We start from the raw sequence: 13,821 nt of genomic DNA, 5'->3' as shown, positions 1-13,821 counted from the left end.
AGTTACGTGTAAAAAGTAAGAGTTCGCTTCAAGAAGAGGCGACTGGCGAGTATTATGTCATATCATACGAATGTACGTTCTCTTGCATTTCATCTTAAGCATTAATGAGACGGATTGCACGGGAGAGATGGACGCGAATGGGAATGGACATCCCCTACTATTTGACCTATTTGACATTGGACGTGGCTTGGGGAGGTCAAGCCGTCAAGGTGTGAATGCGATGTACTAACCTAACAAACGGCATAGTCTCCGGAGAAGTGTCGCTCTTCTTCCCTCCCGAGGTCTCTCGCTAAGGTGCGCATTGCGCTTCCCCACTCATCCACTAGCTCCCTCCCCTTTTTTACACTCCCTCCTCTTTTCGACGTTTCTCTCTACCTCCCCTTGAGCGTTGATCTCCCTCTCCTTTTGTCTTCTTTACTGTTTTGGCTTCGAAAACTCTGAACTCAAACCATGGGGAGCTTTTAACTCTCTGCTCGGCTGCCACATTTTCTAGGTTTGCTCTGTCATGGACCAACGTGAACTTTTTTGATGAGAAATCGAGACATTACAGCTGGATTTGTTCCAATTCATCAGAACCTAGGGTTTTTAGATGGATCCCTCTTCCTTGATCCACGAATCGTCCTTTCCTACATCCAACACCTCAGCTTCGCCCTATAATTTAGCTGAGATTTGGCAGTTTCCCATCGATAACGCTGGTGTCAGCGATTCCACTGGCATGATCGGGTTTCGGCCTGGGGCCAGGAGAGGCAATTACCCGCAGGCCTTAGCTTTTGCCGAGGCTCCTTTGGGTAACAATCGGGACGTGTCCGTCGAGGAATCAACAGTTACTGAGCAAAGTGGCAGGAGCGGGGGTAGGAAACGGAGGGACTCTGCTTCTGAGGATGAGTCTTCAAAGCTCGTTTCGACCAGTAGTGGCAATGAGATGGTTAGCTTCTCGCATTACTTCAGATTTGAATGCTTATTCTGAATAATTGAGTTGCTTAGATTTACAACTCAGACGACAGTTAATAGTAGATCCGTTTTTTTTTTTTTTTTATTTCTAATTCGTGGTTCATAGCGGATTTATCTAAGAGATACGATTTAGTAATAGTGCATCTGTGAAACATCGAATGGTAGGAATCGAGTCGTTGAATCCTTGATAAGCATCATTATAGAGTTATCGCTGCCAATTTCTTCCTCTTTATTCTCATTCCATAAGTTTATTTTTTCCATACGAAGCATGACTCTAACGGGAAGCGTCTTAAAGTTGGGGAATCTAGAGATGAAAATGTGGAATTAAAAGCCGAGATGGAAGCCAATTCTGGCAATGGTAGCAAGCCAACCGAACAAAGCGCACCTTTGCTGGAGCCATCGAAGCAAGACTACATCCATGTGAGAGCAAGGAGGGGTCAAGCTACGGACAGTCATAGCTTAGCTGAGAGGGTGAGTTATTTCTTTCGTCTATCATATGCACCAACTTGATACAAGATTCTGAGGAGGATGGTAATTTTTATTTTTTATTTTTTTCATTTGTTAGTATGATGTAGTTTTCATCTTTTAAGGCACATGGTCATGAATCCTGGAAGCAACTGTGATTTCTTCTCATTGAATGGATTAGATAGTTAAGTTAAAGATGTGCTGTGTGGTATCTAGGAGAAGGCAGCAAAGACATAAAAGATGAAAACATCTGGAGACGGGAAGCAAGCTTGCAATTTCAATTCTTATTTTAATTTTTACTTTATTTAAATCAGACATTTTGGATGAATGCCACTGACTTGATTCTGTACATTTGATAGGCTCGGAGAGAGAAGATCAGTGAGCGAATGAAGATGCTTCAAGAACTAGTTCCCGGATGTAATAAGGTGCATTTTTTCTTTTTTGATACCTGTGGCTTGTGCTGCTTTTGATGAGTCTTACTGGCCCATGTTATTTGTTAATTGTCTGTGTAACTTGTTGAGAATGACTGAAGAATATTATTACCAACCCTTGTTTGATCAGGTGATTGGAAAGGCTTTAGTGCTTGATGAGATAATTAATTATATCCAGTCGCTACAGCGCCAGGTTGAGGTATGTAATTTTTGCATTTTGGGTTTCTTTTTTCAGCACAAACTAAACCCATAGTGATATCTCACGTTAGTAGTAAGGTGTGAAGTGGATAGATCCATGTCAGTTTTTTTCTGTCATAGATACACATAAAAGCTGCATCAATTGCTTGCGATCTTCATGTGGGAGTAATCATTTAGGTTCATCTTTCATTATAGTTTTTACTTAGTCTTACTTTATGCTGTTTAATCTGAGTGTGAGGTATATTCCATTGTGCAGTTCTTGTCAATGAAGCTTGAAGCAGTTAACTCAAGATTTAACCCTAGCATTGAAGGATTTCCAACAAAAGATGTAAGTTAAACAACTTTATGTTTATTGGTATATCTCCTAGTGAGAGTCAAAGTTCCATGATATTAATCTTGTGTCTGCTACTTTTGGAGGATAATGGTGGTTGGATTTGAGCTTCTGAGTGACAGGAAGTGTTGGAAATTAGTTGTAGTTCAGAGGCGAGTGCCTATTGTCTTTACACCCGAGATTGAATTCTCTTTCTTGTGCTTGTCAGAGCTGATACCATCGGTATCAGCTTCGACCTACCTAACTTCCTATCTTGGTAAATTTAATGAGGGCTCTATATACTCTTAATTTCTGAAGAAGAATTGATCAATTTTGCTGTTAAACTTTATTTTGCATGTTCCAGTGTTTGGAATATAACAATTTGAGAATGAAATGCAAACTGTGATACACTTAATCATCATTTTGTCTAAAAATAACTCGTGTGATAATCTTGTGTTTATTCCGTTAAGTGGCTGAACATTATATGATATTTGATGGACATACTGTCCCTCTACATTGGAATATACTTCTTAATAAAAATGGAAATAAGGGATAGTGATTGTTTCCCAGCATTATGACAAGTGGGCACCTCTAAATGATGTTTTAAAATAAGATGGAAGTGCAGCTTCAGATATTGTACCCATTAAAGGTGAAGTTTTTGGAGTCGAATATTCCTGTCATTTGTGAGACTGGAAAAGTACATTTCAATAGTTCATTTTTTTACATCACAATCAGATATGTTTTGCTTGATCAGCTCTAATACTGATCTATCTTTCTTCTAAGGTGGAGAACTTTGAACAGCCTATGTGTTCATCGGTATATGTGGAACATCATAACATCATGTTATCTCCACAACAATTTCGATGCCAATTAGACAGCCTATGTGTTCATCGGTATATGTGGAACATCATTACATCATGTTATCACCAGAACAATTTTGATGCCAATTAGACAGCCTATGTGTTCATCAGTATATGTGGAACATCATTACATCATGTTATCTCCACAACAATTTTGATGCCAATTAGATACATCATATTGTGACATCATATGGCCTCTAATATTTGTAATTCCTGCAAGTTAGGCACATTTTGTTGGAGAACCCTGGAGAAAAAATAGAGTTTGCTTGAATTTGGGAGAAAGTGAGAGCTCAATTGATGAGGGTTGATTGTTGCAAGAAATCTTACTAAACAAAAGACAAACAATAAGTAAAGGCATAGGGTCGTATATGCCTCCCCTTGCCATGTTCTTTTCATTTAATAATTGAAGTGTTACAACTTTAAGCAACTCATGCAAAACTAGGAAAGCTCTGATCTAAGTGTAAGCATTCTAGGACACTAGAAAGGCTAAGTTTAAACAAACTAGGAAAGCAATTTTTTTTTTATTGTAAGACTTCACGTTGGCTCCTCCTTGGTTGTTATCCCCTCCATGCGTGTGCTTCATAAATTACCCTTCAACCTTGACACTAATTAGAGCATGAATCCTTTTGACCCATTTATGACTCCTTTACCCAACTCTTTTACAAATAATGCCTCATAAGTCCCTTACAACTTGTGTGTTATCATTACACTCCCCCACAAGAACCTCTTCCTTGAGTCTTGGCTGCAGCTTATGCGGTTTTTGTCATCCACTCTCCTATAGTCTCGGGCTTTTATAGATGTCTCATTCTAGTGGAAGATCAATTGGCGGGCAAGTTAGAGTCCACAAAGAACGGTAAGTGATTTTTTGCCCAAGAATTTTAATGCGGCCACCACTTTTTGAAGAAAAAGAGTTGAGTAGGAATACTTGTTAGTTGGTAGATTGAGAGAGGTTTGCTTTCGCACTAAGGATGAAACATTCAACTTATTGTTGGAGGTCACCTTCAAGCTGGTGGAGTGCAGAAAAAGGAACAACCAGATCTTGCATTTCCTCTAGAGGAGGTGGAGACATGCTTTTGTTTATTGTAGCCTCAAGTTAGGCACTACTTGTCCAGGTTTATGACTGCACTACATTGGAGAGAGCATGCAAAGAGATTTCCACCACACGTTCAACTTTCTCTAATGGAATCATTTGGTCTTCTTCTGGTTTGAGACAAGGAAAATCAAGTCTGGCAAGGCAAGGTTGGAGGGAGGCATGACGTGTAGAGGAGGGTCTCCTAAGTCAGAAGGTCAAATAGGAGGGTTTATGGCAGCTAAGAAGGAAGTGTTTGGCTTTAATTGGAAGATTTGTGAAAGAGATGGTGAAACGTGGAATGGCTAATAGGGTGTGATGTTGGAATACGACTGATAGGTTGGTGAGGCTGTAAAAACGTTGGCGTAAGGTGAAACAAGATGTGAAGATTGAGTGGTGAATTGTGGAGTAAGCTATATGTGGTAGGCAAGGGTGGTTTGATGGGTGGAGGGAGGTGGATGCATCGAAGTGGTAGGGGAGTGGTTTGCATGTAGGTGGGTTGGTCAAGGTCAAGGGGTGGGTTCGGGGAGAAGGCTGATGAGCATAGATACAGTTAGCGGAGTTGGTACTCTCTTCACCGAGTCTATAAGGAGAGCTTTACTTGTCCAACCAAGTGAACACCATTCTCATAATGGCTGAAAGTTCCTTGGCCATTATCATCATGGTTCAAAGTTCCTTGACCTGGATTTTCGACTTTTATTATTTTTCAAGCTCTGGTGGTGTCTTTCTGGCTTTGAGTCACTACTATTATTGACTTGAAAGTGGTCCTAAAGTGGCTTGAAAATCGAGCTTGGATTAGAATTCGTATTTTGCTGCTTGCAACTAGCTTTCAGAAGGACTTTTGCTTCTTCCAATGTTGATTTATCTCCATAGAAAAATCAGAGTGAGAACTGTTTTTGTCATTAGAAAATAAACTACCGATCTGCCTTCGGAGGTATAATTTATTGTTTAATTTGCCTTTTTTATGGCACAAATTGTTAGATGATTGAAGCTTCTTGTTGCCGCTCATCACCTCTTGCCACTTGACTATTCCTGCTTCAATGTCAATTTCTTTCTCCTTTCATTATATAATTGAAGGATTACAACTTTAAGCAACTCAATCAAAACTAGAGAACTTCTTATCCAAGTCTAAGTAAACTAAAACACTAGGTTTAATCATACTAGGAAACTAGGAAAGCAAGAAATTTCTAATTCTAAGACTCCAAGTTGACTCCCCCTTGGCTGGTGTCCTCTCCATGCCCGTGATCCCTGAATAACCCATAAACCTTGACACTAATTACAGCCTTAATCCCTTAGACTCTTTTATGACCCCTTTGCCCAACTCTTTTACAAATAATGCACCATAAATGCCTTAATTCATGTGCTATGACATTCTTTTCGAAGAGAAAAAAAGGACACAGCACATTGTAATGTCACATGATCTGCAAAATAATTTTGATAATTGCCAATTTCATAATCAATAAAATAGTTTGTATCATCCTCCGGCACAGGCATTGTCTGATCTAGATGTGATTGTACTTCTTCTTGGTATCTCCACATTTTATTTTTTTGGAGATTGCTGGTCTCTTCATTTAAATGCAAAAGAAATTCCAATACAACTTGCTATTCTTTAAATTTCTAGTTCAGCTAAGGGACAGCTGCCTCCAGTAGATTATCCATGCTTTCTGCAGACTCTTTATGTAGAAATTATCTTTTTTAGCAGTTCAAAAACTTTAGTGAGTAATAACATTTGATGAAAGCTTCATTTCAAGTGCCAGAACATTGAGGTGTCAAAGCTTAACCAATGAACTTGAGGGTTCTATATCAGTGGCCAAGTCAGATCAATTCTGTTGTTACCATATCACTGGTACAGCGTAGTACAATTCAGAACCAGTTAAGTTGTACTACAGATACAGTTGCATCTTTTATTAAGATATGGTGGCACAAGCTGGCAGTCTTTAGAAGGACTAACTGTTACTGGCTTTTCAGCCTTTTCTGGCGTATGGAGATTCATTATGGCAGCAGTGTAATGCTCAAATTGTTCAAAAGCATATTCAAGAGCTTCAGGGGGAAGGAAGCATTATGAAAGGAGAAAAAGCCCAAAGTATAGTTTTGGTACTCTTCCAATTGTGATTTATCTGAGTACAATGCTTTCTAAAAACTAGGTTCCCGTCTTTGAACTGGTAACATGGAAGGTTCTTGGTCAACCTGGCTGAAAAAAGACAAGTAACGGGGGTAAATTAGCAAAGTTAAGTAATTAAAATAGATTTTAGAAGAAAAATATGTTGAAGTATAAATTTTTACTTCCCAAGGTGAATTTTTTTAAAATATATAGATTCTACACAGGTTTGCCAATATTTTTGTTACATTGCATACAAAACAGCTTTTACCACTTCTGCAGTTATCTAGCTAGTGTTTCTTTGTCTAGCATACTGAGTCTCAAACTGACTCTTACTGCTTTAGGTGCTTTTTCTCAATAATTGGATGGTTTAGCTGAGTGGTTCTTTTTCATTAAATATCTGGATTTTTCATTAAAATCAGCTCAGGTTTCTCAGTCCATCAGCATTAGATTTACAAGGTTTGTATATGAGGTTGTTATCCTCTTACTGTTCTTTTATCTGTTTATTTTTCAGTTTGGCATGCAGACATTTGATACCTCTACTATGGCATTTGGGTCACAAGCACCTAGAGAATATGACCAAGGATCACAACCAGAGTGGCTTCATATGCAGGTTGGTGGTGGCTTTGAGAGAGCAACATAATACTGAAAGGTTCTCTCATTGATTAGCAATAACGGCAGGAATTAGAAGGAACCTTGACATTGACAACTGCAGGACTATTTCATCATCATTTTATTTCAGGGAAGATTGTTCTTCATGTTGTTTTCTACATCTAGCTTGGAGCTGTGTTTCTGTTAATATGTGCTTATTGCAGAAGAGATATTGAACAGTCTCCAATACCTTTTGGTCGTAGAGAATGTATTAGATTCATCTTCAAGTGTCATTTGACAGGGTGTCCTGTTGTTCAGTGTACTTGTAATACAGTTATGAATGTTCTTCGTGTACTCCAACGACTCGATTAGGCAAAGATGCTTTATCAGAAACTCATCAGTCCCCACGATCTTCTGCAGTCTTATTCTTCCCAACCCATGGTTGTTTGGTTGGACTATTTCAGTAAGATAATTTTTGTCTGGACTTTTTTTTATATCTGTAAGATATAATTTGTTAATTATATGAGAATATTAATGAAATAAGATTGAAGATGATGTTCGTGTAATAAATTGACTCTTATGAGGAGTACTGAGTTGGGCGAGTGGGTCATGTGATTTGACTCGGTTTGGGTTATTATTAGGGTTAATTTTGTAAATTGCTTGGAAATAAATATGATAAAAAAGAGCTCACAAAGAGGGCAGAATGTGTTTTTTAGCTGAAATATGAGTCTTCTGCCTTTGAAGGGCTGGTCAACTTTAGAATTTGTGTTTAATTTTCATTAATTCTAGTAGGCCAAAGAAATACAGACTTAAGTTCATCTGATTTTGGTGTATTTGATGTTTATTTAATTATAAACTGACTTAACAACATGTGTTTTTTTTCAAGCAGGTGTGGATCGTCTATGCCATGTAAGGAGTGCTCTCTAATTTGCTTAAAAAGTAATTTGTCGCCCAACCCATTCGTTCAATTGTGGACGGATCATTTCAATTTCTTTTTTATTTTTTTGTTTTTTATCCAAAGGAAAGTAGATTATATTAAGGAGAAGCAAGATTAATATGTCTCTGCAGAAGCTGAAAAAGATACACTGATTAGTAGCTAAATCTGGTACAAGAATTATCTTCAAAGGCAAACCTTATAACAAAAGGGCGTAGGCCCACCCGCCAGTTCCAGACACGAACAGCTCCTGGCGGAGATCAGATGACGCATGTTTGGTGCATCAGCAACAAAATTGGCCTCTCGATTTTGATGTCGACTAATGCAAGTAGGAAACTAGGCAGTCCCGCTTAAGACCCTTAATGGGATTTTATAAAAACAACTTACTAGGCACTAGGTGTTGGAAGATATGGTCAAGCCTAAATGACATTATTGAAATAATCATTTTATTTTTTACTCTTATTCACCTTTGTTTTCAATAATGCCTCGTACAACCTTTTCTTTTGTAATTTTCTTTTCTTACAAACTTGTGGCTTTTCTCTCTCATGTCCATTCAGCCAATGTCTCTTTGGTCGGACAACTTTCTTTGCAGGACCATTATTTTTTGCTTTTCTCTCTATTTGCCTCTTCTATGCTAACTGTTTGAACGTCAAGGCGGATGGGCTCTAAAAGAGGATTTTCTCTCTCTAATGTCATCTGATTAAAAATATATAATAGACCTTAGACTACTGCATAATAATTACAATTATACCCTCAAAGATCAAAATGATAAAAAAATATCTTCAGGTATAAACTATTCTTCTCAACATACATGACTCAGTAATAACTAGAGATTAGTGCCGTAAAGCTGAGATAAATGAGGACATCCCTACTTACACAAAATAAAGGAAACAAGAATAAGTACTGAGAGAAAGCTGTGATAGTAGCTTGTTGATGAACAGAGACGATGAACCTGTAAATAGTAATTCTAGTTGATCAAAATGCAGGATCTGGTTCAACGGTTAATAGGACGGATGGCAACTTTAAGTTAACTAGCTTCACTTACCACCAACCTTGATCCATAAATGACCCAAAATACAACACACGAGCTACGTATATATGTTTAAGCCGGACGCTGCACTCAATGACAACCAAGATTTAATGGCGTTTTCCTTTCTAAAATAATATGCTCGTATTGTCTATTATGAAAGTGTGTTTTTCAGACCAAGTTACCATTCAGACCACACCATGTTGGAGAAAAAACCATGTATTATACATAAACTAAGAAGTGATAAAATAAACATTTTACCCTCTCATTTGAGTGTAGATACAAACAATTTGCTATTCCACAGTAGATAGAACATTACACCGATTGCTTTACAAAAGCCACCTTAATAGCTGGTAGCAAAACTGTAAGAAAAAAACTTGTCAAGGATTTAACACAAAATGATAGTATCAGGCATTACAGAGGAACTGTATCAGAGATAAGCTGGACTTCATATAGACCATTTTCGCCTTTCCCTGCATCCATAAACTCAACCCATTAAGTATACTGCCAACTACCAATCACTACTTGAAAGTAACACTACACAATTTCATAAATCCACCTATCAAATAGTTCTTTAGAAACTCACCAACTTTGGCTGTAATTCCTGGTCCAAAGAATGAAGCAAATTTTGCCTAAAGAATAGTTAAAAAGGAAAATAAGAAAATTTCATCTGACATAAAATAAAATAAAAATTCTTCAGGAAATTATGTGATGTGGTAAGGATTCAACAGGTTTCAAATTTGGGAAAAAACAAAAAAAGACAATGAGTTCAAAGAAGGTATATATTCTTATGGCAGCACGATGATCAAAAGAGATACTTTTGAGATGTCTTGCCTCCGTATGTTAACTACTTAAAGGAATTACCTGTCGTTGTTCAAAATCTGATAACTGCAGTGCTTTGGCCTGAAACAAGAGGACTAAAGAGTACTTGCCATCTTGAGTCACCTGAAGGGAAATCAATATGACCATAAGAAGCTAAGTTTTGCTTTAGATTAGTTCCTCATGAAGCTTGATCCATAAATGACCCAGATCATGTAGTGCCCACATCATACTGGGGAACCATATCAGAACCAAGCTGAGTAGTGCATTATTAAACTCAATTCAGTGACCCAGATCATGTAGTGCCCACATCATACTTGGGAACCATATCAGAACCAAGCTGAGTAGTGCATTATTAAACTCAATTCAGTGACAATTAAGTAACTATTAGTCTAGAATCTAATCCACTATGCAGTCCCTTCATCAGCGAAAGTTATATCTCGTATTGCAAGAAAAGGAAATGGATGGGCTCAATGCAAAGAACAGATCTAGAGTAATGAAAGCTTACCTCTTCACGGATCATTTCCAGAATGGGAGCGTTTCTCCTGATAATGCCTCCACCCTAAATTGAGAATGATGTTTTCAGAATTAAATGCATGAATGTAGATGTGGCTCTCAGTGATTGGACATCATTTTAAATGAAAATTAACCTTTTAAACTTTAAATACACTATGAAAACAAATAAAGAAAAAAAAATCACAAGTATTAGAAGGGCACCATACCAGACCATATTGAAAAATTCGTTTTAATGCCTCATCTAGATGCTGCTCATCTCCATAACGGAATCTTATTACATCATCTCTGACCTAATGCACCAAAATATAACTATAAAATTGTAGGCCCAACAGAAAACACATAAAAGAGGACATGACTCCAGCAAATCCAGAATCTGTACCTAATTCTGCCCATGTATATTTTTACTAGTTGCCTTAAGTTCCTTTTTAGTAAATGGCATAAAAATTACCTGTTTAAGTATAGGAGTAGCACAAGTTTCTCTCAAGGCTTGGGCATCAGCATACGTTATACATGGCACAGGTTTGAGCTCTGCATACTGAAAACAGAAATGGATTTACTCACAGACAAAAGATACTTCAGTATTTGTCCAAAGCAAATATGAAAATTTACGGTCTTCAGTTTGTGATTAAATTGATTCTTTTTTAAATAATTTTTTTATACGTAAAAGGCAACGAATCTATAAAAAAAACTGATATCATGCTACAGGTTAGGGATGATTTAGAGGATGGTATTTTTCACATTATAGGGAAACATATCTATTTAGTCATAACTGTTTCAGCTCACTTACTATATCTATTAACAATGTTCACCTGAAACAGCTCCATTAACAAAATTTTACCTTAAAAAACTCTGCATATACAGAGTGCAGTTTGCTTTACAGAAGCCATTCTCTACTCACTGGTTAAGGCAGAATATTATCAGTTAGGACTCAGAGGCGGAGGACAACTAACTATTTTTATTAAATCCAAGAAGTTTTGTGTAAACCAAGCTGATATATTAAAAGAAGAGACCAGAAAACAGTCTCAGAGCAAGACACAAAAGATGATATGTAAGGTAAAAAAACAAAACCGTGAATTGAAGCAACCCATTGCAAAAACATAAAAAACTGGTTTACGAGTGCATCATAATGCTAAAACCCAGCTTAAAGGACAATAAAGATACTACCAATCCATTATTTATATATTTATGTATATGTTTAAAAGAAGATGCTAATGATCTTTGCTATTATTAAAAAGTGATATTTCACTAGACATATACTGCCTAAGTAGAAAAATTATCACAGAATGTCATTTTTATATTGTAGAAATTCATTGTGGACCATAAATAAATTTTCACTGCACATAGCCTCAGATGGTAACACCCAATGTTCTGCTACATCAACCCTTGTCTCCTTGAAGCAATTCCAATCAGAAACTTGTAGATGAAACCTTATAAATTCAGAAATTTTGGGTGAAAAAGCTAAATGACTGCATACAACCTACTGTCTTCATGAATCTGCAACTAAATAATAGGCACTGAAATGATGCAATCATATTTCTGGGAGGATGTACATGATTAAGATTAATGCAGCAAAAAAAAAAAAAAACTATAGGACCAAAAGCACAAGCTTTTATTATTTAAGAATGGATACATGCCCCATTTTTTCACATACGGTAATTCATATGACATATTGCTGCAAAAGAAGGATACTTAGTCAGTTTAACACGTTCTTTATGCCTAGTGATGCAGCTATCCGTAACCGTATGACTCTTAATAATCTAGAATTAAAGACTACTAATAGTGAACTGACCTTCAGCGCCATCCCAATTATTGCAAGAGGAAAGCCATAAGTCAGCATTAAGGCTGACCATTCAGAACCAGGAAGAATATTGAAATATGCTCCAAAGCCATAACTGCACCAAAGAATAATAATCCGAAACAAATTCCTAAGATTATTTAAGCGAAGAATTATTGAAAACAAATAATTAAAATCTGCTGGAAGATACCATGAAGGGTTACAGAAACACAAACTTACGATAGAAGTGTGCAGCCAACAGCTAGTCCAATAACGCCAAACGAGACCTGCTAGAGCAATTATTCTACATTACTGGATGTTTTTATATCAAACGGGCTGTAACTGAAACATCGAGGCGTGGTGGTCCAATGGCTAAACAAGTAGTTTTACAGAGCAGTATGGGCAAAGAACTTAGAGTTGAAAAAAGTAAATTGGCGAATTTGTGTCTGCTTAACCGTTGTCTAATTTTTTTTGATACATTTGTGACTTAATTCACCTGAACTGGTTATAGCAGTTCCACGGACTGGAAATACTAGAAGATATTGCTAAATGGTTAAAATTCCAAACCATTCCAGCATCAGTTCTCCTAATCCAAAATTTGTCAATCGATTCGAAATAGATTAGCTAACAAAAACTTCAAGGTACTCAAATCTTACTGCACTAAATTATCTCTAGTAAGAACAGATTACAAGACACTCAAGGGCGGAGAAGAGCATCAAATGGGAAGATTAAAGTAAGAAAGCTTGATGAGCTAAAATTGAAGAGGACCTTCGTTATGGAGAAGTCATCATCAGGCACAATTGCCTTGCCGGATAAGGTGGCCGGTTGGGTTGAATCGACGGCGTTGGTGACGATCACGAATCTAAGATTACGCAGACTCGTCTGTGGACGACCGAGGGCAGGGACGGCCCTTAAATGGGCTGGTGGGTTCCATTTCAGAGAGAGAACATGCTTGCGTTGAGCCATGCCATAGCGGGAGGCGCAGATTATAATTCCAGTTCCTGCAGCTGCTTCGACAGACATGGCTGAAGAATTTCTTTAAACTTTTTCCTTGTGGCCTCGATATATCCTCTTGAACTGAATAAGGGGCTCGCATTCGAACACCAAAGAAGGTTAGCTCTCTCCTGCTCGTTGCAACCGCCAAAATTATTTTTCCTGTTATCGTCCTTCTCAGATCAAATAATTTCTATTCGCTCGGGGTCTCGTTTAGACGGACGTGGTCGAATCCGGGTCAGGCTTTTGAAACACTAAAAGGTAGCCTGTCCCCTTTTCTTCAACCCTCATCCCACCATTTTATTTTTTATTATTTTAAAACAGTTTAAAAGTATTAAAAATATAAAAAATAGTTATAATATATAAAATCAATTTTAAACATCAACCTAGAGAAATCAACAATACTATGAGAACATTGAAAAATCTTATTCTTTTCCTACTTTTTATTGCCATTTTAATTTTTAAGGAAGGGTAGATGCGAAACCCATCCCATGAGTTAGGTTCAACATCCTTGGGTTAGTCCACGGAGGTGAGCAGCTTAATCTCACCCTTAATGCTATAAGCCAAGGATCATACTCAATTACACTTCCCAATCTCTCCCAAGAAAATTCAAATACAAGTAGATTTTATCTCTAGTGCTTCTAGACTTCAAGTGATAAGATACCCTTATTAGAGTTCTATCTTCTTCAAGAAACTTATAGAGAAGAGATGGAGTTTGAGGATTCAAATGTTTGGAATTTGGATTTTTAAGAAAACATGATGGACTAGAGAATGAAGGGATGATG

General features: G+C 37.3%; 2 protein-coding genes across 2 annotated transcripts; one reads left to right on the top strand and one right to left on the bottom strand.

The window, feature by feature from the left end:
- The first annotated feature begins 214 nt into the window (after window positions 1–214).
- Window positions 215–7,541, top strand: LOC137936177 (transcription factor BHLH089-like). The gene is made up of 6 exons (XM_068780741.1): window positions 215–925; window positions 1,219–1,422; window positions 1,776–1,841; window positions 1,978–2,046; window positions 2,302–2,373; window positions 6,897–7,541. Exons 1-6 carry the CDS (start codon window positions 590–592, stop codon window positions 7,023–7,025), a joined length of 876 nt encoding a protein of 291 aa, XP_068636842.1. The 5' UTR covers window positions 215–589; the 3' UTR covers window positions 7,026–7,541.
- A 1,596-nt stretch (window positions 7,542–9,137) lies between these two features.
- On the bottom strand, window positions 9,138–13,193 carry LOC137937658 (uncharacterized). The gene is made up of 9 exons (XM_068782771.1): window positions 12,812–13,193; window positions 12,284–12,330; window positions 12,059–12,161; window positions 10,718–10,804; window positions 10,476–10,559; window positions 10,262–10,315; window positions 9,799–9,879; window positions 9,521–9,566; window positions 9,138–9,407 (listed from the first exon to the last, which is right to left on the bottom strand). The coding sequence occupies exons 1-9, from the start codon at window positions 13,064–13,066 to the stop codon at window positions 9,349–9,351; spliced, it is 816 nt and encodes a 271-aa protein (XP_068638872.1). The 5' UTR covers window positions 13,067–13,193; the 3' UTR covers window positions 9,138–9,348.
- Window positions 13,194–13,821: the final 628 nt, after the last annotated feature.

Source organism: Aristolochia californica, unplaced genomic scaffold (genome assembly GCF_029961685.1).
Source record: "Aristolochia californica isolate CCGP_79_NKW_82.1479 unplaced genomic scaffold, dmAriCali1.0.hap1 SCAF_7, whole genome shotgun sequence".
Lineage (NCBI taxonomy): Eukaryota > Viridiplantae > Streptophyta > Magnoliopsida > Piperales > Aristolochiaceae > Aristolochia > Aristolochia californica.
This window is presented reverse-complemented; position numbering and strand designations above follow the sequence as displayed.